The sequence below is a fragment of the Hemitrygon akajei genome, chromosome 2 (genome assembly GCF_048418815.1).
Source record: "Hemitrygon akajei chromosome 2, sHemAka1.3, whole genome shotgun sequence".
In the NCBI taxonomy this organism is placed as follows: domain Eukaryota; kingdom Metazoa; phylum Chordata; class Chondrichthyes; order Myliobatiformes; family Dasyatidae; genus Hemitrygon; species Hemitrygon akajei.
This window is the reverse complement of record NC_133125.1, coordinates 164,501,538-164,525,707: the sequence shown is the minus strand read 5'-3', so window position 1 is coordinate 164,525,707 and position 24,170 is coordinate 164,501,538. Positions and strand designations below refer to the sequence as shown.

The 24,170-nt window shown below is 44.7% G+C and overlaps 1 protein-coding gene across 1 annotated transcript; it reads left to right on the top strand.

The window, feature by feature from the left end:
• Positions 1-9,588: 9,588 nt before the first annotated feature.
• LOC140737862 (POU domain, class 3, transcription factor 3-like) lies at positions 9,589-19,737 on the top strand. The gene is made up of 4 exons (XM_073064599.1): positions 9,589-9,690; positions 11,943-12,073; positions 15,809-15,973; positions 18,805-19,737. The coding sequence occupies exons 1-4, from the start codon at positions 9,642-9,644 to the stop codon at positions 19,057-19,059; spliced, it is 600 nt and encodes a 199-aa protein (XP_072920700.1). The 5' UTR covers positions 9,589-9,641; the 3' UTR covers positions 19,060-19,737.
• The last annotated feature ends 4,433 nt before the right edge of the window (positions 19,738-24,170 follow it).

Sequence of the window (24,170 nt, the reverse complement as noted above, 5' to 3'; positions counted from 1 at the left end):
CGGGGTGGTGGTACAGCCAAATACATTATTGACATTTAAGGACAAATAAGAGGAAATTTAAGTCTCTTAGATAGGCGCATGGAGGAAAGAAAAATGGAGGGCTTTGTGGGAGGCAATGGTTGGATTGATCTCGGAGTAGGTTAAAGGGCCAGCGCAACATCATGGGTCGATGGGTCTGTGCTGTGCTGTACCGTTCTATGTTCTGAGCCACTCTCCCGCTCTGTAAATGTCTCCAAGCACGACATGAACTATTGCACAGTTACCCGATCTCTCAATGGCCCCATCGGATGTTGCTACAAATATGGACAATTCCTCACCCCACCCCACAGATGCTGCTGGATTCACTGAATTGAGATATGAATTGCTTTATCGGAGCAAACAATCCCGGGTTGTTTGAGATCGCATGGTCCTCCACCCAGCTACACCTGAGGCTCCCATGTTGACTTCATGCCGTACATAGAGGAAGTCAGTTACCCTCCACCCTGAGGGATTTTAAGGGTGCCTTCGTGGAAGGAACAAAAAGAGAGATGAATTTGCTGCTGCTTTACCTCCAGATAACTAAATCCACAATCTTGTGGGGGCCACTGACTGCCTCCCCTGAAACTGCGGGAGTCCAGGAGGTGAGAAATATTTCTGTTTGTTCAGACGTGAAAAGTGTGAAGAACTTATCGGAAGTTGATCTCCGGGAGCCCATTGGAGCCCAGCCAGAGAGTCTGGTCGAGGGAAGTATTAACATTGTTGACAGATCATTTAGCAAGATAATGGCGCTGGTGGGTCTTTGATACATTGTGGGGAGGTCCTATTGGAATTCTCTCCTGGTTTCATGGAAGTTAGATGTTAAAGGCTCCGATTTGGAAGGGGGATCGGTGGGTGATTTAATGGCATTTTCCCGCCTCCACTTTGAATTTAGTTTCTAACGGGACACCAAAGAGTTTGGGTTTTAATTTCGGCAGGTAGGATGAAGAACCCTGCAATAAATCACCTGGAGGTGGAGTGCTGGGGGAGGTAAGATTAGCATCTTTAAGAGGAAAGGGAGCGTTATCTGCCTCAGCTACTAACCCGGGGGAGGGACAGAGAGGAGGCCACCTTTCTAATCCCAGATCATCTGATCTGTCTGTTTAATCAAAGGACGGCGTGAATCGACCAAGTTCAGTGATTGGGAGTGAACTCTTGCGACAGTCCAAAAGCTTGGCTATTTGCATAGAGTCGTTTTCCCGTGCAGTCTGGAATTTATTTACTCCCGAAGCTTTCCTCCCCACCCCCTCTTTTTCTTTAAGAAATACTATGACCAGCCGCATCCACCATGAAGCCCGGAAGTCTTTCCCCTCGCTCTTCAATGAACCCCGACAGCAGAACCAGGTGATGGGGTCTCCATTCACCCAGGACCGACCCACCACCGTTCCAGAACGACAGTGTGGCCCCGGCTCATTTAAGGTGGATTACCATGGTCACCCGATCCCGGATTGTCGTCTTGGAGAGCAAATCAGGCCAGGGGTTTCACAAAGTCTCTCCAGACCTTGGTACTCCTTCCCAGCTCCGGAAGCTTGGCCTCAGGGGTCGCTGGTGACTCGTCACCCCCACGCCCTGCCGGAGAGCACCCGCGACTCGAGCAGGGAAGAGAGCGGCAGGGGTACTGAGGACAAATACTTGCCGGGCCTGCCACCATTCTACAGCTCCCCCTGGAACTCCTGCTGTCTGCCCCAGCCCTCCTCAGCTCCCAGCCCGCCTGCCGATCGGACTTCGGCCGGACCGGGGCCCGCCACTCTGCCGAACCACGGCCAGAACCTCCCTGGGGAGCACCGGAGAGAGAGTCAACCATCCAGCCCCCAAATCCCGGGGGAAGACCACAGAGCCGGCAGTCCCGGGCAAGAAGACGGAACCAGATGGATACCTCCAGACGGCGGCAATGAAGTGAGTAACCCTTGGGCAGAAGAGGCCGTTCAGCCCATCAAATCTGGTTTATTGTTGGGTGATCGCGTTTATTTCCTTCCCTTAGAAGTATAAAGTGATTGTTTCTAACGAAGGGCTCGATTGTGTTCAGTTCTCACAGATCGCGTTCCGGATCATCCCTTACCCCCGTCACTTTTAACCTCTCTCTCCTGTGACTCATTCAAAAATTTGAAGAGCTTTTCCTAGCTCACTCCCAAAGCATTTGTCGCAGAGGTATCGAACCCGGTGGGCTGCTTTTGCAAAGTACACTTGAGGAGTACCTACTAATTTCCCAATCCACCCACCGCGATTCCTAACTCGTAAGGGACCAGTGTTCTCTCTGCTGGTCTTTTTCCCCCACGGTAATGAGCCTTTGAGAATGAAGAGACAGGTAACTGCAGGTGCTGGAATTTGGTGCAGCGCACAGTCTGCTGGAGGTTCTGATGAAGCGTCCCGGTCCGAGACGTGGACTGTTTACTCTTGTCCACAGATGCTGCCTGGCCTGCTGAGCCTGCTGAGTTCCTCCAGCATTGTGTGTGTGTGTGTGTGTGTGTGTGTGTGTGTGTGTGTGTGTGTGTGTGTGTGTGTGTGTGTGTGTGTGTGTGTGTGTGTGTGTGTGTGTGTGTGTGTGTGTGTGTCAGTCTGCTGGAAGAACTCAGCGGGTGGAGCGTTGAGCCAAGATGTCGACCGAGTTCCTACATCAGACTGCGTCGTGCTCCGAAATAATAAGCCTTTTACATTTCTTTTCTATAAACTAAGGTCGGTACAGATAGGGGCTTGTAAGCGGCTTCTGAGATTGGCTGGGACTGTTGTATTTGGGGGTTTGTGGTAAAGTGGAAATCCCCTTCCCATCTTTACGATATTCCATCGAATCCACGCTGCTCCCGAGCCACGCCACCCGCCTCAGACCCCTGATTTGCCCCGATTATTCTCCATCCACCTGAACTGCTAAGGGTTTGGGGAAGGATGTAATTTACAGTTGACCTCTGAGACGTGGGAGGAAACCGAGGTACCCAGGGGAAACTCGCGTGGCACAGGAGGGCGTACAAACGTGACGCGGATAGGACCCGAGGTGAAGATCGAACCTCTGTCTTGCCGCTCTCATTCCAAATCCCTAGTTACAGCGGTTTACTACACTCTCGCAGGCGCAAAAGGTGATCAAGTGTCTCGAAATAAGTTGGTAGCGCATACATTATTCAGTCATTGCGTTTGCAAGTGCTACACGGGAAGGTTTAAACTATTGTTGCCGGAGAATGGGAACCAGAGCGCCAGAACAGATCGTGGAGTGAGTCAGTGGTTGGGGAGAAAGATGTTGTCACACACAAAGTCAGGAATCAAAAGATCGGGCGTGGTGGGACTAATATTCTAAGCTGTGTAGATTTCAATAGAAGGTGTATTGTAGGAAAGGCGGATGAGTTTATGACGGATCAGCAGGTGGAATTAGGATATTGTAGCCATTAGTGAGACTGGGTTGCAGGCGGCGCGGGGCTGGCAGCTCAGTGTTCGGGGCTTTGTTGTTTTAGAAGGGAAAATATCACCGCAGTGCTCAGTCAGGACAGACTGGTCTAGCGAGGCTTTCTGCGTAGAAATGAGGAATAAGAAAGGGATGATCACGTTAATGGGATTTTATTATAGACCACCCAACAGTCTGGGATTTGGAGGAGCAAATTTGTAGAGATCGCAGACTGTTGTACAAAACATAAGGTTCTTATAGTACGTATGTGGGAAATTAAATTTACCTATTGACTGGGACTCCCATACTGTAAAAGGGCTGGATGGGAAAGTGTTTATCAAATGTGTTCAGGAAAGTTTCCTTAATCAGTACATAGAAGTCTCAACTAGACAGAGCGCAATACTGGATCTGCTATAAGGGAATGAGACAGGGTAGGTGACAGAAGTTTGTGTAGCGGAACACTTTGCACTCAGTGATCATAATGCCATTGGTTTCAAGGTAATTATGGAAAAGGATAGGTCTGGTCCTAGGCTTGGGATCCTAAACTGGAGAAAGGCCAATTTTTATGGTATCAGAAAGGATCTAGCAAACGTGTGTAGGAGCAGGTTGTTTTGTGGCAAAGGTGTACTTTGTAAGTGGGAGGCCTTCAAAAGTGAAATTTTGAGATTACAGTGTTTGTATGTTTCTGTCAGAGTAAAAGACAAGGATACCAGGTTTAGCGAACCTTGGTTGTCAAGAGATTCTAAGATCCTGGATAAGAGAGAGAAGCACGTGCACAGCAGGTAAAGGCAGGCATGAACGAGTGAGGTTCTTGAGGAGTACCAGAAATGCAAGAGAGCACTTAAAAGGAAATCAGGAGGGCTAAAAGAAGACAGTGGTGCGCTAGCAGACAAGAGGAAGGAGAATCCTGAGGGCATTGACAGGTATATTAAGAGCAGAAGGATAGCAAGGGACAAAATTCATACTCTGGAGGATCAGATCAATCAATGTGTGAAACTGAGAGACAAGGAAGTGTTTGCTATCTTGAGGGAAATTAAGTGAATAAATCCCCAGGGCCTGACAATGTGTTCCTTCCGACCCTGTGGGAGACTAATACAGAAATTGCTGGGGAATCAGAGATACTTAAAATATTCTGAGCCACGGGTGAGGTGCTGGAGCATTGGAGGATAGCTAATATTATTTCATTTTTTAAGAAAGGCTCTTAAGATAACCCAGACAATTATAGGCTGATGAACTGGACACCAGTAGTGGCAATGTTAATGAAAGGTGTTCTAAGGAACCAGATACAGCATCTATAAAAAGTACTTCATCCCCCTTGGAAGTTTTCATATTTTATTGTTTTACAACATTGAGTCACAGTGGATTTAATTTGGCTTTTTTTGACACTGAACAACAGAAAAAGGTCTCCCCTCTTTATTCTAAACTCCAGTGAATACAGACCCAAGGCCATCAAATGTTCCTTACATATTAACCCTTTCACTCCTGGGATCATTCTTATGAACCTCCTCTAGACTCTCTGCAATGCCAACACATCTTTTCTTTGATAAGCACCCCAAGTGACTCCAAATGAGATCTAACCTCAAAAAGCCTCAGCTTGGGTCCTTTCCTCTGGTGAATCGGATTATCTGTGGATGGTGTGGGCTGGGCTGAAGCAAAGTGAGCATTGTCCTTGGTGCACTGAGGCAGAAAGATTATAAGTTTAGTCAAGTGCGTCATTGTGGAAAATCTTTCTTGAGACCAGAGAGGGGGGATGTTGTTGAGGTGCATAAAGTAGAGAGCTCTGCAGAGGGTGACCAAATCCTGTTTGCAGAAAGGGATTTAACAAATAGATTACAATGTACTTTGAGTGAAGATTTATTTTTTATTGAGATACAGCATGAAAGAAGCCCTTTGAGCCACGCTTCCCCTGATTAATCCTAGCCTAATCACAGGACAATTTACAATGACCAACCTTCACAGTCTCTGTGACTGTGAGAGGAAAATGGAGGAAGCCCACATGGTCACAAGGAGAAGGTGTGGACTTCTTACAGGCAGCGGTGGGAATTGAACCTGGGTCACTGACACTGTAAAGCATTGTGATAGCCACTGCACTACACTGCTGCCCAAGGTCAGAGGAGACTTGATGTATTTTCACCCAGAGTGGAGGTGGTCTGAAACTCACTGCCAAGAAAGTGGCGGAGGCAGAAATCCTGCAAATTTAATCTGCAAATAAAGATGAAGTACTGGCAGCAGGTTGGGCAATATTTGAAATGAGAAGTGACATGTCAGGTCAACAACTTGTCAAACAGAATGTCCAGAAAGGGTTATGAACATAAAATCTACATCTTGCCCTGGATTCTCCCCCATTTGGCAGGTGGTTCCACACCACCAGCTACTTCCCTTCAACCATTTTGTTCTTGAATCAATTAACACAACCCTAATCACTAGCAAGAAGAAATCTGCAGATGCTGGAAATCCAAACAACACATGCAAAATGCTGGAGGACCTCGCCAGGCCAGGCAGCATCTACAGAAAAAAAGTACAGTCGACATTTTGGCCAAGATCTTCAGCAGGACTGGAGAGAAAAAGCTGAGGAGTAGATTTAAAGGGGGGGGGGGGAGGGAGAGAGAAACACAAGGTGATAGATGAAACTTGGGGGGGAGGAATGAAGTAAAGAGCTGGGAAGTTGATTGGTAAAAGAGATACAGGGCTGGAGAAGTGGGAGTCTGATAGGAGAGGACAGAAGGATGGAAGAAGGAAAAAGAGAGAGGAGCACCAGAGGGAGGCAATAGACAGGCAAGAAGATAAGGGAAAAAGGGCATGGGGAGTGGTGAAGGGGGAACATTACTGGAAGTTCGAGAAATCGACGTTCATGTAATCAATCAGGTTGGAGACTACCCAGATGGTATATAAGGTGTTGTTCCTCCAACCTGAGTGTGGCCTCATCACAACAATAGAGGATGTCATGGATTGACGTATTGGAATGGGAAGGGGAACTAAAATGAGTTGCCACTGGGAGATCCCACTTCTGGCGGATGGAGCACAGGTGCTTGGCGAAATGGTCTTCAAATCTACGTCAGGTCTCATCGATATACAAGAGGCCACACCGGGAGCACCGGACATAGTATACAATTCTAACAGACTCCAGGGGAAGAGTCACCTCACCTGGAAGGACTGTTTGGAGCCACGAATGGTAGTGAGCACAATGACCACCTAGCACTAGGGCAGACTTATTTTAGTTCTGATTATGTTTTGTTGTCCAGATTGTGTATAGTTTGCTTTTCTTGTGAATATTGTTGTGTGTCTGATGCTACCTGCTTGTGATGCTGCTGCAATTAAGTTTTCCCATTGCCACCTGTGCAGACATGTACTTAGAAATACAACAATAAACTCTGCTTTGATCTAGACACATGTGGCCTGACCCGAGGAGCATTTTCGGCACTCCTTATTTGGTTTGATCTTAAGAGGCACCTAGATGAGGAAAGATTATTGTTACATGTACTGAGATACAGCGGAAAACTGTTTTGGATGCCATCCACACTGGTAACTTCATCACATCAGTGTACTGAGTGTCAGTGTACATTGGAAAAGCAATAGAGAATAGGGAATAGTGGTACAGGGAGGGCAGAGTAGGGTACTAGGGCATCACGAGTTAGATTGAGGCCATGTCCAAGGACTGTTCAGTAGTCATAACTACAGGATAGAAGATGCTCAAGTGGTGTGTGTGCTTCTGCCCTATCGGAGGTGGGAGAAGAGAAAATGTTTGGGGTCGGTTGGGTCTTTGATAATGTTGACTGCTTTACTGAGGTAGCGAGGTATGGAGGCAGATGCCATGGAGTTTCCACAAGTTTCCTGTGACCTTGGCAGGACAGTTGCCATACCAAGCTGTGATGCATTTGGATAGGATGCTTTCTTCGGAAGTTGCTGAGGGTCAATGGCGGGCCATGTCAGATTTCTTTAGTCTCCTGAGGAAGTAGAGGCACTGGGGTGCTTTCTTGGCTGTGGAGTGAGTCTGTATGGTTTGATCAGGACACGCCTTTGATGATGTTGGCTCCGAGGCTCTTTTAGCTCTAAAATTGTAAAGAATTTGTCACAGAATTGGATCATGAAATGTAAAGTAGGGTTACATTTTTGTAGATGTAGAAAGAAGCTATTTGACCCATAGAATCAATACTAGCTCTTGGACGAATCCCTTTGATTACATACCTGCAACTATTGCCCATTCCCTCATGCCTATCAACTCTTTTCTTTCACTATCTACATTAAGGAATGGTTTACAAGGCCAGTTAACCTACCAGCCTTTGTGTTGTGGTGGGGAAGCAGAGCACCCGGAGAAATGCATACATTGCTGGGAGAACATGAAAACTCCCCATGGTCAGCTCCAAAAATCAGGATCAAACCTGGGGTACCTGCAGCCATGAGGCAGCAGTCCAACATTTCCATGTACTGAAAACAAATGGAACAGACTGAGTCAAATTGCCTCCTGTTCTGCAAATTTCTAACATTCTAAGGTGGTTAGAACATAGAGCATAGAACATAGAACAGTACAGCATAGGACAGGCCCTTCGGCCCACAATGTTGTAGGCCCTTTAGCCTACTTCTAGATCAATCTAACCCAGATTGATAAATCCAGAGTAACACACACAAAATGCTGTTGGAACTCAGCGGGTCAGGCTGAAATTATGGAGTCAACGTTTCAGGCTGAGACCCTACAAACCAACGCCTGTTTATTCCTCTCCAGAGGTGCTGCCAAACCTGCTAAGTTCCTCCAGCAGTTTGTGTGTTTCTCTGGACCATGGACGATTCCTGTGATTCTTTGCGGCTGTCATGAGTGTAATGCAATCAACCCGGCGATTCCGAAGCTAGAGTGAAGGAACCTCAGGCTCATCCACTGTCATGGAGAGAGAAGGTGAATTTCAAGTACCTTATGTTACTTTTCTGACATGCTGTCCTTGTTGTCTGGCAGAGTGCCTTTCTTTGGAGTTTGATTTGAAAGGAGCTGAATGGAATTGGAATTGGTTCATTATTGACACACATTCTGAGATACAGTGAAAAGCTTTTTTTTTGCAAACTGTCAGTTCATTACACACTGCACTGAGTTAGAACCAGAACAATACAGAATAAAGTGTAACAGCTGAACGTGTAATACCTGAGTTATAGGAAAAGGTTGGGACTCTATTTCCTGGAGTGCAGGAGAATGATGGAAGATTTGATAGAGGTATACAAGATGGTTGGTAGGGTTAATGCCAGCAGCCTTTTTCCATTGAGCTTGAACGAGAATAGAACTAGATGTCACAGACTTAAGTGTGAAAGGTGAAATATTTAAGGAGAGACGGGGAATTCCTTCACTTAGAGGGTGGTGTGAGTATGGAACTGCTAGCAGAAGTGGTGGGTGTAGTTTTGACTGCAAGTTTTAGGGAAGTTGGATAAGTACGTGGATGGGAGGGTTAAGTGCTACCGTCTGGGTGCAGGTCAATAGGGCAAGGCAGAATAATAGTTTGGCACAGACTAGGTGGGTCAAAGGGCCTGTTTCTGTGCTGTGGTGGTCTATGACTCCAGGACTATGCTGGACAAGAAACCACTATAAGACCATAAGCCATAGGAGCAGAATTAGGCCATTCAGCCCATGGAGTCTGCTCTGCCATTCCATCATGGCTGATCCCAGTTCCTACTCAACCCCATACACCTGCCTTCTCACCATATCCTTTGAACAGGAAACAACGAACTTCATCCTTAAATGCAACCATGAACTTGGCCTCTACCTCAGTCTGTGGTAGAGGATTCCGCAGATTCACTACTCTGGCTAAAAAAATTCCTCCTCCTTACCTCTGTTCTAAAAAGTGGCCCCCCTTTTGAGAAAGTGCAATCTAGTTCTGGATACCCCACCATAGGAAAATTCTCTCCATATCTAGTCCTTTCAACATTTGGTAGGTTTCAATGAGATTCCATACCCCCCCCCCCCCACATTATTCTAAATATTTCAGTGAGTACAGGCTCAAAGCTCCTCATATGTTAACCCCTTCATTCCCAGAATCATCCTCATGAACCTCCTCTGGACTCTCTCCAATGACAACACATCTGCACATCTGTGCTTTCTTAGATAAGGAGCCCAAAACTGCTCAGAATATTTCAAATGTCTGGCCAACATCATGTAAGCTTTACCTTAGTTGTACTCAAGTTTCTGTAACTAGTGACTTGCTGTTCATTAACCATATAGGATTCTCCCACTTCGGAGGACTTGGAGCAGTTTGCCAAAGAGCTGAAGAAGAAGCGCATCACAATGGGCTTCACACAGGCTGAGGTGGGCTTGGCCCTTGGGGCCCTGTATGGTGAGTATGAAGCCTTGATCGAGGGAGGGCGATGGCTCTTTTCCTTTTTGAAAAGACAAATCTTGATTACCCCAAGATCATCATCTGTGGTACATCATTATCTGAACTATAGTGTCAATTATGGGCCCACAGGTACTACTTTTGCCTCTCAATGGGAGGAGATTTGATACAAGTATACAAAATTATGAGTAATGCAGGCTTTTTCCATTGGAGCAAGAACTAGAGGTCATAGGTTTAGGGTGAAAGGTGAAATATTTCAGAGGAACCAGAGTGGGATCTCCTTCACTCAGAGGGTGGCAGGGTAGCATAGTGGTCAGCACAATACTTTACAGTACAGACGACCTGGGTTCAATTCCCACCACTACCTGTAAGGAGTTTGCACATTCTCCCCTTGACTGCGTGGATATCCTCCGGGTGCTCTCATTTCCTCCCACAGTCCACAGGCCGGTTGGTAGGTTAATAGGTCATTGTAAATTGTGCTGTGATAAGGCCTGGATAAAATTGGGGTTTTTGCTGGGCAATATGGCTCAAAGGAGAGAAATGGCCTATCCACACTGTATCTCAATAGATAAATAAATATATGAATAAAGGTGGTATGAGCTGCCAGCAGAATTGGTGGATGCAGGTTCACGTGCAAAGTTTATGGGAAGTTAGATAGTACATGGATGGGAGGGCTATGTCCAGCTGCAGGTCAAAGGGACTAGGCAGAATAGTGGTTTGGCATGGACTAGATGGGCTGAAGGATCTGTTACTGTACCATAATGCTCTATGACTATGACACTCCACCACACAAAATCAGACTTAGTCTGGAACTGCACTAGGTTCCAAGTGCTGGATGAGATGTTAAACTTGAGGCCTGTTTGTCTCTTTCTTTCTTGTTCTTATTTTGTTCTTTCTATTCGCCATGTTGTTAAGCACGTTTGAGAGCTGTGCCAGCTTCTTCTACTTGCATTTCCTTGTTCACAGACACTACTTGATGGAAAACAGTCCATCATTTTTGTGCGGAAATAGTGTCCATAAACAGAAAAGGGATAACAACCTGTTTTGGAGATATTTGTACGGCAAATCAACATTGGTTAGGACACAAGGGGAAACTCCCCCTCCCCCCACTCTCCACTTTCCACAGAGATTGCTCCCTCTGTGATCCCCTTGTCCATTTGTCCTTGATCTCGTTGATATCTACTGAGTATTGAAAAGCCTAGGTAAAGTGGATGTGGAGAGGATGTTTCTGATAGGGGAGAGTCTAGGCCCAAAGGGCAGAGCCTCGAAGGACAGAGATGATGAGGAATTTCATTAGCCAGAGGTGGTGAATCTGTGGAATTCATTGCCACAAAAGTTGTGGGTATACCAAGTCAGTGGGTAAATTTAAAGTGGAGATTGATAGGTTTTTGATTAGTCAGAGTATCAAAGGGTGCAGGGAAAAGGAGGAAGAATGGTGATGTGAGGGATAATTAATCTGCCATGATTGTATTGCAGAGCAGAGTTGATGGGCTGAATGGTCTAATTTTGCTCCTATGTCTTATGGTCTTATGTTCTGTTTGTTGTCCCAGTCCCTAGCTGAACCTGAAAGGGAAGAGCTCTAGAACATTCCGAGCATGGAAAGAGTTTTTTTAAAAGTTGTGTAAGGAATGGAAACGGTGGAGTGAGTGAGGGGTGGAAGGTGGTAAGAGGATCTGAGGCACAGGAGATAGTTAATTCAACGGCACTGGGTAATCAGTGCTGAACTGAGAGTGCAGACATGGGTTTACCAAGACATAGAGCAGTAGAGCACAGTACAGACCCTTCGGCCCACAATGTTGTTCCCACCCTGTAACTTACACTAAGATAGTCTCCCATTTATTTGTATCATACATGTGCCAATCTAAGAGTTTCTTAAATGCCCCAACTGTATCTGCCTCTCCCACCACCCCGGCAGTACAGTATGTTCCATGACATCCTCCACTCTCTGTGTATGGAACTATGCAGAGGAAGAATTCACTGCTGTGCACGTCACATACTCCGGATTTGTCAGGTTTAACTTCATATACTGTGTATCTCTAGTTTTGGAGATCTCACTTCAACTTCCAAAGTGGGACCTTCAAGACCAGAAATGCACATGAAGCCAGGGCAGGTTACAGAGATGCAGACAGTTGGCACCCACCCCAGCATACAAATGTTACATCCTGGTGGCAGTCTGCACCTGCTCTTGGCTTGTCATGGTGCGTAGGCTTGGCTTTGCAAGAAGGAGTTTGTGAACCTCCGTTTCTCTCCAGGGAAGATGTTCAGCCAGACGACCATCTGTCGTTTTGAGGCGCTGCAGCTGAGCTACAAGAACATGTGCAAGCTGAAGCCCCTGCTGCAGCGGTGGCTACAGGAGGCCAAGGACAACGACAACTTTCAGGAGGTTAGTGCAGAGGGAATGATGCCACCAGTGATGGTCAGTGGAACAGGGTGAGAGGCAGAGTAATCCGTGCATGCACGTCCTCTGGGATATGCACTCCCTCCAGTGCCATGGGTGCTTGCAAAATCTGCCGGAGATATTGTTTGTCTGGGGTGAGAGTGCAGATGCTGTGCTCCTGCTGCTGGTGTTCATGTGGAAGAGGGTCAAAACCCTCCCAAATGTTGCTCCTCTATTTCCCAGACATTCCCTGGGAAGATGCTGTAAAAGGAATATCCCTGAGCCTGTTTCTTTGTCTGCCTGGAAACAGACTAGGATGACCGAGCAAACGCTTGGAGAATGTGCTTGCTTTGGCAGCCTGGTGTCAGGCAAGCAGATGATGTGGCTTGCCCACTGGAGTTGACTGAGCATAGAGTGTTTACGCTGGGGATGTTGGCCTGGAAGTGGGTGCTGGTGAAAACTTGCATATGCTGCCAGTGCTTTTGGAGGGGTTTGTGGGCATCTTAAAAGTTTCTTTTCCCAGATAGAAAATTTGATTAACAATTCTAGTTAGTCACCCCCAACTTCTACTATCGCTACATTTAAATATGTAGACCCCCACCCCACTACCTGTTAACCCCATCACTGCACCTCACTGTAAACACTATCAACCACTTTTTATAAGGCTATTTATGCATGCTGGTATTTATGTTTTACACACATTTTATTCCATATCTGTACTTTAATATTTAACTTCATCCTTTATTCTTTAGAACTGTTGAATGTTCTTTCCTTCTGTTGCATTTTGCGCCAGCACACCACAGCAAGTTCCTAACACGTAAATGTCAATGGGGAATAAATTTGACCCTTGACGTGCTGTTGGTGGTGCATATCCTGTGTTTTGAGATGTCCCACTGTAGGTTCTGAAGCTCCCATGCTGTACTCTTCTGTGGTCTGAGGCTCTTTGATCAGCACAGGGCTGAACCCAGTCACACCTTTATCTCTTCTTGTGTGAGCTGCCATTAATGGCAGGTGTTGTCACTAAAGTGTCGTAAAAGGGACAGGTCTTGCCCAAAACGTCAAGAAGACAAAAGTCCCTTTCAAACCCATCCTTACCAAATCTCAGTAGCTCCATTATGATCCTGGAAAATGGGGGGTCACTTTCCAAATTTTGATGGAGAAAGTGAAGAAAAATTGAAGAACAAAGCCTCCAACCTGGGATGAAGCTGATGTGAGACTCTTTAGAAACCTCCCACGTAGCCTGTTTCTAGACAAAGTTGTGCTAGCATTATACCCTACTCTTCCCTCCTACATAGCCCTCCATTTTCTATCACCCTTGTCCTTATCTAGGAGTTTCTTAAATGTTTCTAATCTATCTGCCTCTACCACCACCTCGGCAGTGCATTCCATGTACCCACCATTAACTGTGTAAACAAATTCTTATCTTTGACACCACCGTATACTTTCCCCCAATCACCTTAATTAGATTATGAGGACACTCAGGCCTTGTTTGTTGTCATTTAGTAATGCATTTATAAAGAAATGATACAATGTTCCTCCAGTATGATATCACAGAAACACAAGACAGACCAAGACTAACTGACAAAAACCACATAATTATAACACATAGTTACAACAGTGCAAAGCAATACCGTAATTTGATAAAGAGTAGACCATGGCACGGTAAAAAAAAGTCTCAAAGTCCCGGATAGCCCATCATCACGCAGACGGTAGAAGGAAGAAAAACGCTTCCTGCCATGAACCTCCAGTGCTGCAATTTGCTGATGCAGCACCCTGGAAGCACCCAACCACAGCCAACTCTGAGTTCGTCCAAAAACTTCGAGCCTCCGACCACTGAGCACTGAGAACCATCTCTGCCGAGCGCTTCAACCCTGGCCCCGGCTGCCAAGCAACAGGCAAAGCTGAGGATTCAGGGCCTTCCTGTCCAGAGATTTTTCAATCGCACAGTAGCAGCGGAAGCAAAACAGGCATTTCGAAAGTTTCACCAGATGTTCCTCCGTGCTTCTCACATCCGTCTCCATCAAATCAGGATTGTACACGGCATCCTACTTAACAGATAACAGATATTCATTCCAGAGTGGCCGCTGCGCGCTGCATCGCACCGCCATCTTCTCTTCTCTCTATGCCTTGTATTAGTCATTTCTTCCCTGGGAAAATGTCTCTGGCTGCCCACTCAAACTATGCCTCTTGCACCTGTACATTTCTATCAGGTAACCTCTCATCCTCTTTTGCTCCAAAGCAAAAAGCCCCAGCTTGTTCAACCTATGACATGGTCTCTAATCTAGGTAGCATCATGGTAAATCTCCTCTGCACCGTCCTCAAAGCTTCCACATCCTTTCTATAATGAGGTGACCAGAACTGAACACAATGCTCCAAGTATGGACTAAGCAGGCTTTTACTGAGCTGCAATAACATTACTTCACAGCTCTTTAACTCAATTCCCTGACTAATGAAGGGCAAAACCTTCCCCCCCCTTAAACCCCATCAGCTTCCAGTTTACGATGGACTGGTGAATCTCAGCGACTTTTGTCTGGCGGCTAATGAAACAAGGAAAACAACTAAATACTTTCTTAATCACATTTTTCCTGGCAAATGATCATTGTAAGCAATAGTCTGTAACTTCCCTTTGAACTCGGAGTCAATTTGATGTGGCGGAACTGAGGCGAGGCTATGGGCCTATTGCCAAGAGTGAGGATGAGCTGAGCTTTAATGGTTATAAGGCCAAATTGAGGCAGCAAGGTCCGGGCATCATAGCGTACTGATTTGACTGAACTTGATGTTTGAACGGAGACTTAAGTGCCATGCCAAATCGAGGTGGCAAGGTCCGGGCACCAGAGCATATTGTGGTGATTGAACCTGATATTTGGACGGAGACTTAAGCGCAGGGCAGTGAGGTCCAGGCCCCAGTGACTGAACCCGAAGTTTGTACATCAATTTAGGTGTCGGGGCCCAAGGGGAGGGATGGGGCAGTTCAGATCACTGCTCCACAACTGGGTTCTCTGCTAAATTATGCTGAACAATGGGACTCTCTTTGTGGACACAGTTCAGAATGCTATTTGCTTACAATTACTGTCTGTATAATGTGTTTCTTTTCTCTCTGCACATTGGGTGTACGACAGTCTTTTTTAAAAATGGTTTCTTCTGGTTTTCTGTTTTGTGCCTGCCTATCAGAAGACAAATCTCAAGGTTGTATAATGTATACATACTTTGATAATAAATGTACTTTGAACTTTAAACTTTGAGGGATCTATGGAGGTTCCTTCACATTGCTAAGAATCCTGTCATTATCCCTGTATTCAGCCTTCAAATTTAATCCACGCATTAGGGTGGGCTAACCCTAACCCTAATGCATTGTCCCATTGTAACCTACAACAACCTTCTACACAATGCACAACACTGCCAACCTTTGTGTCAGCTGCTAACTTACCATGTTCACAAATCATTCAATGCCTACACTAATGCTGACGTAAAGTAAGTCACCCCTACCCCAACACCTCATGTGTGGCTACAGCAGCAACATTGGGAGGTAATAAACCAGAAAGAACACTTTGTGCAACTTCACCCATGGTTTATATTCTTGCAGAACAGAGAAGGGAGGGGCCTGCTTCTCTGATGCCTGCTGTAGTCAAATATGGTTCACCTGTGAACGACTGTCAAGCAGAGATAGCAGGTCAATTATTTTTTGCTTGTACATGCATTGTACATGAACCTCTGTCACCACTAAGTCAATATTTAAACCAGCTGTGCAGCATCGACCAAACACTGACTCCGTCCCGCAAGCGGAAACAGCGTACCAGCATCGATAACAACGTGAAGGAGGCGCTGGAGAATTTCTTCGTCATGTGTCCAAAGCCAACGACTCAAGAGATCTCGAAGATTGCTGATGACCTCAACCTGGAAAAGGATGTAAGTTGTGGGTTGAAATTGAAGGTCTGTAAGGAATAGGGAAATGAAGTTAGAGAAGCCCCTGAAAAGTTTTGATAATTTTTCCTGGGATGGGGACTACAACCTCACAGATGGGAGAGTGTTCTTTGGAGGAGAGAGACAGAGGGGATAGAAAATGATCTGAACAGAGTGAAACATGGATGGCTGTTTCCTTTTGATAGAGGGATCGAAGACTGGAGCTAATGGGCATAAATTGAAAGGAAAAAGAATTAGACCGTAAGTCCATAAGACCTAGGAGTGGAAATGGGCCATTCAGCCCATCGACACTGCAGCTCCATTCGATTATCAAGTTCAAAGTAAATTTATATCAAAGTACTTATATGTCACCATATACTACCCTGAGATTTATTTTCTTGCCAGCATTCACATAGAACAGAGAAATACAATAGAATCAATGAAAAACTACACACAGTGTGGCAAACAACCAATGTGCAAAACAAGACAAACTGTGCAAATAAAAAATAAATTTAAAAAATAAATAAATAATGTTGAGAACATGAGTTGTAGAGACATTGAAAGTGAGTCCATAGATTGTGGAATCAGATCAGAGTTGAGGTGAGTGAAGTCAGTGGCAGATTCATGATCACTCTCAACCCCATAACCTTTGACACCCTTACTAAATCAAAAATATATCAACCTCAGCTTTAAATTTACCCAGTGACGTGGCCACCATGGCTGTCTACGGGAATGAATTCCACAGACTCAATATTTTTGATTGTGTTCTGTGGCTGCGTCCCTCATCCTAGACTCTCCCATTATTGGAAACATGCTCTCCACATCTATTCTATCTTGACTTTTCAATATTCAGTAGGTTTCAACAAGATTCCCTCTCAATTCTTCTAAGCTCCAGTGAGAAGATGCCCAGATCTACCAAATGCTTCTCATACATTCTTTCTTTCCTGGGATCATTCTCATAAACTTCCTCTAGAACCTCTCCAATGACAGCACATCCTTTCTTAGCTGAAGGGCCCAAATCTGCTCACACTGTAATTTAACCTGTGGGGAAATGCAAGTGATAGGTAGGACAAATGGTTGGAATCTGGCATCATTCTCGGATGTGTTGGAGGTGAGTTCCAATGTGGATTTCAAAAGGGAAATGGAAAAAAACAGAGAGAAATTTGGAAAGGCTCTCTAGTAGGTGGGATGAGTTGCTTAAGTGAAGAGCTGGAGAACACATGATGGGTCACAAACACGAGGAAATCTGCAGATGCTGGAAATTCAAGCAACACACACAAAATGCTGGTGGAACACAGCAGGCCAGGCAGCATCTATAGGGAGAAGCACTGTCGACGTTTCGGGCTGAGACCCTTCGTCAGGACTAACTGAAAGGAAAAATAGTAAGAGATTTGAAAGTAGGAGGGGGAGGGGGAAATGCAAAAAGATAGGAGAAGCCAGGAGGGGGTGGGGTGAAGCTGAGAGCTGGAAAGGTGATTGGCAAAAGAGCTGGAGAAGGGAAAGAATCATGGGATGGGAGGCCTAGGGAAAAAGAAAGGGGGAGGGGAGCACCAGAGGGAGATGGAGAACAGGCAAAGTGATGGGCAGAGAGAGAACAAAAAAGGGGACGGGGAAATAAATAAATCAGGGATGGGGTGTAAGAGGGGGGAGGAAATCATAAACATGAGAAATTCTGCAGATGCTGAAAATCCAAATCAACAGATCAGGCAACATCTGCAGAAATGAATAAACAGTCGAATTTCGGGCCCAGACCCTTCTTCAGAGCTGGAAAGGAAGGGGGAAGACACCAGAATAAAAAAGGTGGGCGAGGGGAAGGAGGATGACTAGAAGGTGATTAGTGAATCCAGGTGGGTAAGAAAGGTAAAAGGCTTCTAATCTAATGATTAGAAGAAGGAATCTAATGGGAGAGGAGAGAGGGCCATAGGAGAAAGGGAAGAAGGAGAGGACACGGGGAGGTGACAGGCGACTGAGAAGAGGTAAGAGGACAGATTGGGATTAGAAGGAGGGAGGGGGAGGGAATGTTTTTTTCAGGAAGAAGAAATCGATATTCATATCATCAAATTGGTGGCTACCCAGATGGAATATAAGGTGTTGCTCCTCCACCTTGTGGATAGCATTATTGTGGCAAAGGAGGAAGACATGGACTGACATGTCAGAACGGGAGTAGGAATCAAAATTAAAATGTTTAGCCACTGGAAGGTTCTGCTTTTGGCAGATGGGTTAAACGGCTGTTTTATGTGCTATATTTGCTTAATTAAATTTGAGTTTTCAGAGTACACAAAACCTTTAAGATTGCTTCACAGATGTGGGAATCAAATAATAATAGGCATTGGTATAGTGAATAGCCAGTGCAATTTTCCCAGGGTGGAAATGGCTAATACAAAGGAGCATACTTGTAAGGTGATCGGAGGAATCAGGTGGGATATCAGAGGCATGGTTTTTTTTTAACACAGAGTGGTGGGTGCATATAATGTGCTGCTAAAGTAGAGGTAGATATATATTGAGGACATTTAAGATACTCTTAGATAGGCACATGGAGGCAGAAAACTGGATGGCTATGTGAGAGGGAATGGTCTTAGAGTAGGTTAAAAGGTTGGCACATCATGGGCCGATGGTCCTGTACTGTTCTATGTAACAGAAACAGTTGGTGTGTTTCTGCCTGCTGGCCGATGGCAAGGTTCCATATCTGACCCTGACCAGAGAGCTTGTGGTTTTGAGGGTTGGTATCATAAACTTTGTAACCATTGACTTTGTTCAAAGTGCAATCGTCAAGGAGTCCTTGGCTCTTCCAGCCAAACGTCTAGCACACTAACTCTGTCTGTGCCTGTCCTCGGCAGGTCGTCCGAGTCTGGTTCTGCAATCGCCGCCAGAAGGGGAAGCGGGCTGCATTCCAGTTTGGGGAAGAGTTTGAGGGGTTACCCGAGTATGGAGTGTCCACGTTCCAGTCAGGTGGGTTCGGTGCACAGGGCTACAACGGGGCAGGCGTCTCTGCTGCCACCATCTACGTACCGCAGCTCCACCAGGGGGATTCATATCACAACAGTGTGTCAGCACAGGGGCCTCCAGGGCCTAGGACAATGCACTCGAGTTAGGGATGAATGAACACGAGGAAACCAAGTGTCCCAGATTGGCAGCACTGGATATCCTTGCAGAGTCCAATCTCGATGGATGGCGTGAGGACAACCGATCTGAAGGCAGTGCGTGGTCTGGCGTTGATGCGAACTTTGTACTTTCTTGTACCTTTTATTATAATTTTGAAGAAGGGGAGGTTGTGATTGGCTAGCAATCATGATCCCCCACCCATTAAGGAAACACGAGAAACACTCAGCAAAGGGGTCAGGCAGCACCTACAGAAAGAGAAATGGAGTTAATATTTTGGGTTGATAACCCTTTGATCAGAGCTCCATTCACATGTTTTCATTGGCTGCCTTCTTCATACAGACTAATTTGGAAAGTGCTGAGTTCCTCCAGCATTTTATGTGTGTTGCTTGGAAACTTTTCGAGCCACTTGTGGAGTCAGCTATTCCTAGCCTGCATCCACCTTTAAGAACTGTCACTTAAATAACTTATGTACAATGTCCTGTGTATGTTACTAAAAAGGGCTTCTTTGGTTTGTTACGAGTAGGAATGCTTCTTTGTCTGTTAAAAGTTTCTCTTGCCGTTGTTTCGCTTTAGAATGGCTGATATGGTAATTGTATTCATTTGTTAATCAATGGGGAATGTTATTGTGTTTTGTGAGGCTGGGAACTTGGGGGAGGGGTTGCGCGGGCTTGGAGAGTCTGGAGGGAGACGCCGAGGAAGGAGGACGTGCGCTCGGGAAACCACCGGGGAGTCCGAAGTGGGCGTTTCGGGAGGACGACCACCGAGGAGTCGAATGGTTCGCTGGATGAGCTCCACCGATGTGCACTAAACTGACTGAACTTTGATAAGTTGGCGCCTTTTGTTTTTTTCTTGTATATGTATATATTGTATTGCCTAATACTCTTTTAATTTTAGTAAACTCTTTAAAGTGTATTTCATAACGGTATTTGTTGTGGGTTTGATACTGCCGGCGGGGGCGCGAGGCATAAACTCGATTCTCACAGCACCTGCGTGTACGGGAGGCGGGGTTGGTGTGTGGCTGGATCTCTTTTTCCCCTAGACATATACCAGCCTGTTGGGAAAGTGTTACACTTAAATACAAGGGGTTATGACTCGGTGTCGGCAAGAAGTGTTCTGATGGAGTCGTCCACCTAAAACTTTAACTTTGTTTCTCTTTCCACAGCTCTTGTCTGATCTGCTGAGTCCATATAACCATATAACAATTACAGCACGGAAACAGGCCATCTCGGCCCTTATAGTCCGTGCCGAACGCTTACTCACACCTAGTCCCACTGGCCCGCACTCAGCCCATAACCCTCCATTCCTTTCCTGTCCATATACCTATCCAATTTTACTTAAATGACAACATAGAACCTGCCTCTACCACTTCCACTGGAAGCTCGTTCCACACAGCTACCACTCTGAGTCAAGAAATTCCCTCATGTTACCCCTAAACTTTTGCCCCCTAACTCTCAACTCATGCCTTCTTGTTTGAATCTCCCCTACTCTCAATGAAAAAAGCCTATCCATGTCAACTCTGTCTATCCCCCTCATAATTTTAAATACCTCTATCAAGTCCCCCCTCAACCTTCTACACTCCAAACAATAAAGACCTAACTTGTTCAACCTTTCTCTGTAATTTAGGTGCTGAAACCCAAGTAACATTCTAGTAAATCTTCTCTGTACTTCCTCTATTTTGTTGACATCTTTCCTATAATTCAGTGACCAGAACTGTACACAATACTCCAAATTTGGCCTTACCAATGCCTTGCACAATTTTAACATTTCATCCCAACTCAATGCTCTGATTTATATAGACCAGCATACCAAAAGCTTTCTTCACCACCCTATCCACATGAGATTCCACCTTCAGGGAACTATGCACCATTATTCCTAGATCACTCTGTTCTACTGCATTCTTCAATGCCCTACCATCAGCAGTTTTAGTTCTGACTCTAGTATCTGCAATTTTTGATATTTTTTAATATCTAGATTGCTGTTTTATTGATACCAAGCTGAGCCATTGCTCCCTTTCCACTTTAATTTAGCTTTTATTGATTTCCATAATTTTGATGTATTTTGTTCAATGGATATGTCAGACACCCCATGTTTTGTTATTTCTTTGCCTCAAAATCTCCCTCAGACTTTGTAGATTCATAGTAAAGTTTTTTTCCTACAGTTGGAATCAGAATTATTGCCACTACATACCTAAAAGACAGTTGCCTGTCCTTGTCATAACCCATAGAAAGGGTAGGGGAAGAGTGTGTGACGATGCAGCTTGATAACTTGAGAATGTTTATGTACTATTGCTCTTTAGGCATTGTTTGTAAAACAAATATATTTAAGCCATCTTCAAAAGCTGTATCCATTCTTATGAGTAATTGATCTTGCATTGTCGAGGAATGAATGGTACAGTACATCATTAACTGGGTGTTATGCACTGAAGTGTAGTCAGTGGAATTGGATGAAAGACCAGACCAGCTTTATTGATGGAGACAAACTTATAACCCTCTGGTGGTGCAATATTTGTGACTCATCCTCAGTGCTTGCTAAATGTCTATGCTTAATTTACTCGGCTCTGCTGCTGAACAGCTAGAAAACCTCCACTTCAAACCATTTCTTAAGAATTAGTGTTGCTTAGGAATGATGTGCAATCACTTGAGTCAACTATGATGTTCTCCCAAGGTGTTATTCCTTTAACGGAGAATGCCTGTGCTTGACTTGGGGAATTTGATGCATGGGCAGCCACCACATGGTTCTTGACGGATTGGGGTCAAGGTCCAGGTGGCATGAATGGGGACTCTTCAATGCTGCAGCCTTCCTGCCACTGTGGTGTGATTATCCTCTGCCTGCTCCACCACTGAGGGCTTGGTTGGATCACTCTTTGTCTGGAACCTCCCCCTTTACCTTACCACCATGGGCGTCCTTACCAAGCTTCAGACGGTATCAATTTCAGGAAGTCACAAGCCTCTCCACCACAATATATAAAAATCCAATTAATTTTATAAGGGACGGAGGGCTCCAACAGCATCATTTATAAGCCTTCTCTTAGAAGGCTTATAAATGATGCTGTTGGAGCCCTCCGTCCCTTATAAAATTAATTGGATTTTTATATATTTTAGTACAAGCAACAATAAAAGCTTCATTGCTGTCTGTAGAATACTTTTGTGCAAAATCTGCTAGTTACATTTAGTAGGTCGCATGTGGCTGCTTTTGGGATGTGCATGTGACAAAATAAAGGATATAAAATAATTCCTGGTTGTCAAATATCCCACCGGTGCTTGAAAGAATGGTGCATCAGACCTTAAGACATATATTAGGAGCAGAATTAGACCAGTCAGCCCATTGAGTCTGCGCCACTGTTTTCATCAGGACTGATTTATTATTCCTCCCAACCCAATTCTCCTACCTTCTCCTTTTGACACCCTCACTAATCAAAAACCTATCAACTTCTTTAAATATACCAGACCATTAGACATAGGAGCAGAATTAGGCATTCAGCCCATCGAGTCTACTCCGCCATTTCATCATGGGTGATTTATTATCCCTCTCAACCCCATTCTCCTACCCTCTTTCCATAATATTTGATGCCCTAACTGAGAACCGATCACTCTCTGCTTTGGTAATAAATTCCCTGTTATCAACATAGCAAATGGCTATTTGGAAATTGTACTGGGACATGCTTTAATGCTGGTGAGACTTACACTGAAGAGAATTGATTTGTGGGTGATGGTGGTGTGGAAGAATGTCAAACACATGGAAGGAAATTGTCACCCAGATTGTAATTGTTTTGTCGAAGGTAGACTTGTGTCTAACTTGAAGTATAATAATGGTATCTGAAAGTAGCAATACTTTTGGGAACAGGTTGAAGTTTGTTAGAGGGAATGGGTTGGATAATTTGGAAACTGGCATCCAGTCCTTTGCATTTGCTCCATCTATAAGCCTTTAGGCGCAATTTAAGGATGATTTTGGAGGTGGTTCAACTGTTCTGTAATGTCAAGACATTAACCCAAAGCCCAGTTATGAAATTTTCAGAGTTTAATGACTAATCCTGGACTGTTCTCATTAAATTCTGGAGTGCAAGCAAATGGTGACTGCCATCTGCTGGCAGAAATAATTTACATCCAAGAATTTGTTTTTGTAGGGTGGAATTAAGGCTAGGACATGCTCTTTGCTTTTAAAGATGTTCATTCAAATAACCATGCTCTTAGCTTGTCGGTTTTAGGAGCATTTGCAACACTCCTTTAAAATAATGCTAACCTGCAATCTGGTATTTTAGCAAATTGTTATTGCAGGTGAGTAGCTTAACTTTCATACTTGACACTGCACATCTACTTTAAAGCAGTGGAACTATAATTTAGAACAAAATCTATCTTCTAAATTTGAGTTTTTGGATTTACTCATAACTCCATCTTTAAAGAGAATGTTTTATCAAAGTATTTTAAGGTATTTACTTTATCCACCCCCTTTGTGCATTCTAATTATGCAATTCTTAATACCCAAGACCCTGGTTTGTTATATGGTCGATTGAAATCGATCTCTGAAGACCCAATTCGGACTTGAACACATATTACATGGACAAGGCTGGCTTGAGGGTATTGCAGCTCTGCTGAGCTGCCACCTTTAAGATGAACCATCAAGAAACTCACCCTTTTGCTCAGGTGGATATGAAGCACACCTGAATGACTTTTGCAGAGAGCTATCGATCTGACCAGTGTTTATCAACAGATCAGAAAGCAGTGGATCTAACTGTTTACCCCAGTGTCTTTCAGTTCTTACTGTCATTTTGACAGAAACTCCACTTCAAAATACTTCATAGGAAGTCTAATCGCATTGCAGAGTTTAAAAAAAAACTTGTATCACTACTTAAGAGTCCAGCTTCTTGTTAACTTTATTTTGCCAATATCTGGGAACTGGACAAACGTCAATTGTTAGTAATTAATTAACCTAAAGCATGAAAGTTTAAAATGGAATCTAATGTATCACTTAAGATTTCCTTGTACATCTCAAAGGAGCTGGTTCAACTGTTCTGTAATTTTAAGACATTACTGGCTGGCAGGCAAAATTAATGTGGAGCTGATCAAGTAAGATGGGTTTGGCATTACTGAGAACCAGCAGTATT

Excerpts from the sequence above, each read along its gene's own strand:
- LOC140737862 (XM_073064599.1), top strand. The coding sequence starts at position 9,642 with ATGGGCTTCACACAGGCTGAGGTGGGCTTGGCCCTTGGGGCCCTGTAT. Across the intron at positions 9,691-11,942 it reads GGCCCTTGGGGCCCTGTATG|GGAAGATGTTCAGCCAGACG; the intron begins GTGAGTATGAAG and ends GTTTCTCTCCAG. Across the intron at positions 15,974-18,804 it reads ACCTCAACCTGGAAAAGGAT|GTCGTCCGAGTCTGGTTCTG; the intron begins GTAAGTTGTGGG and ends TGTCCTCGGCAG.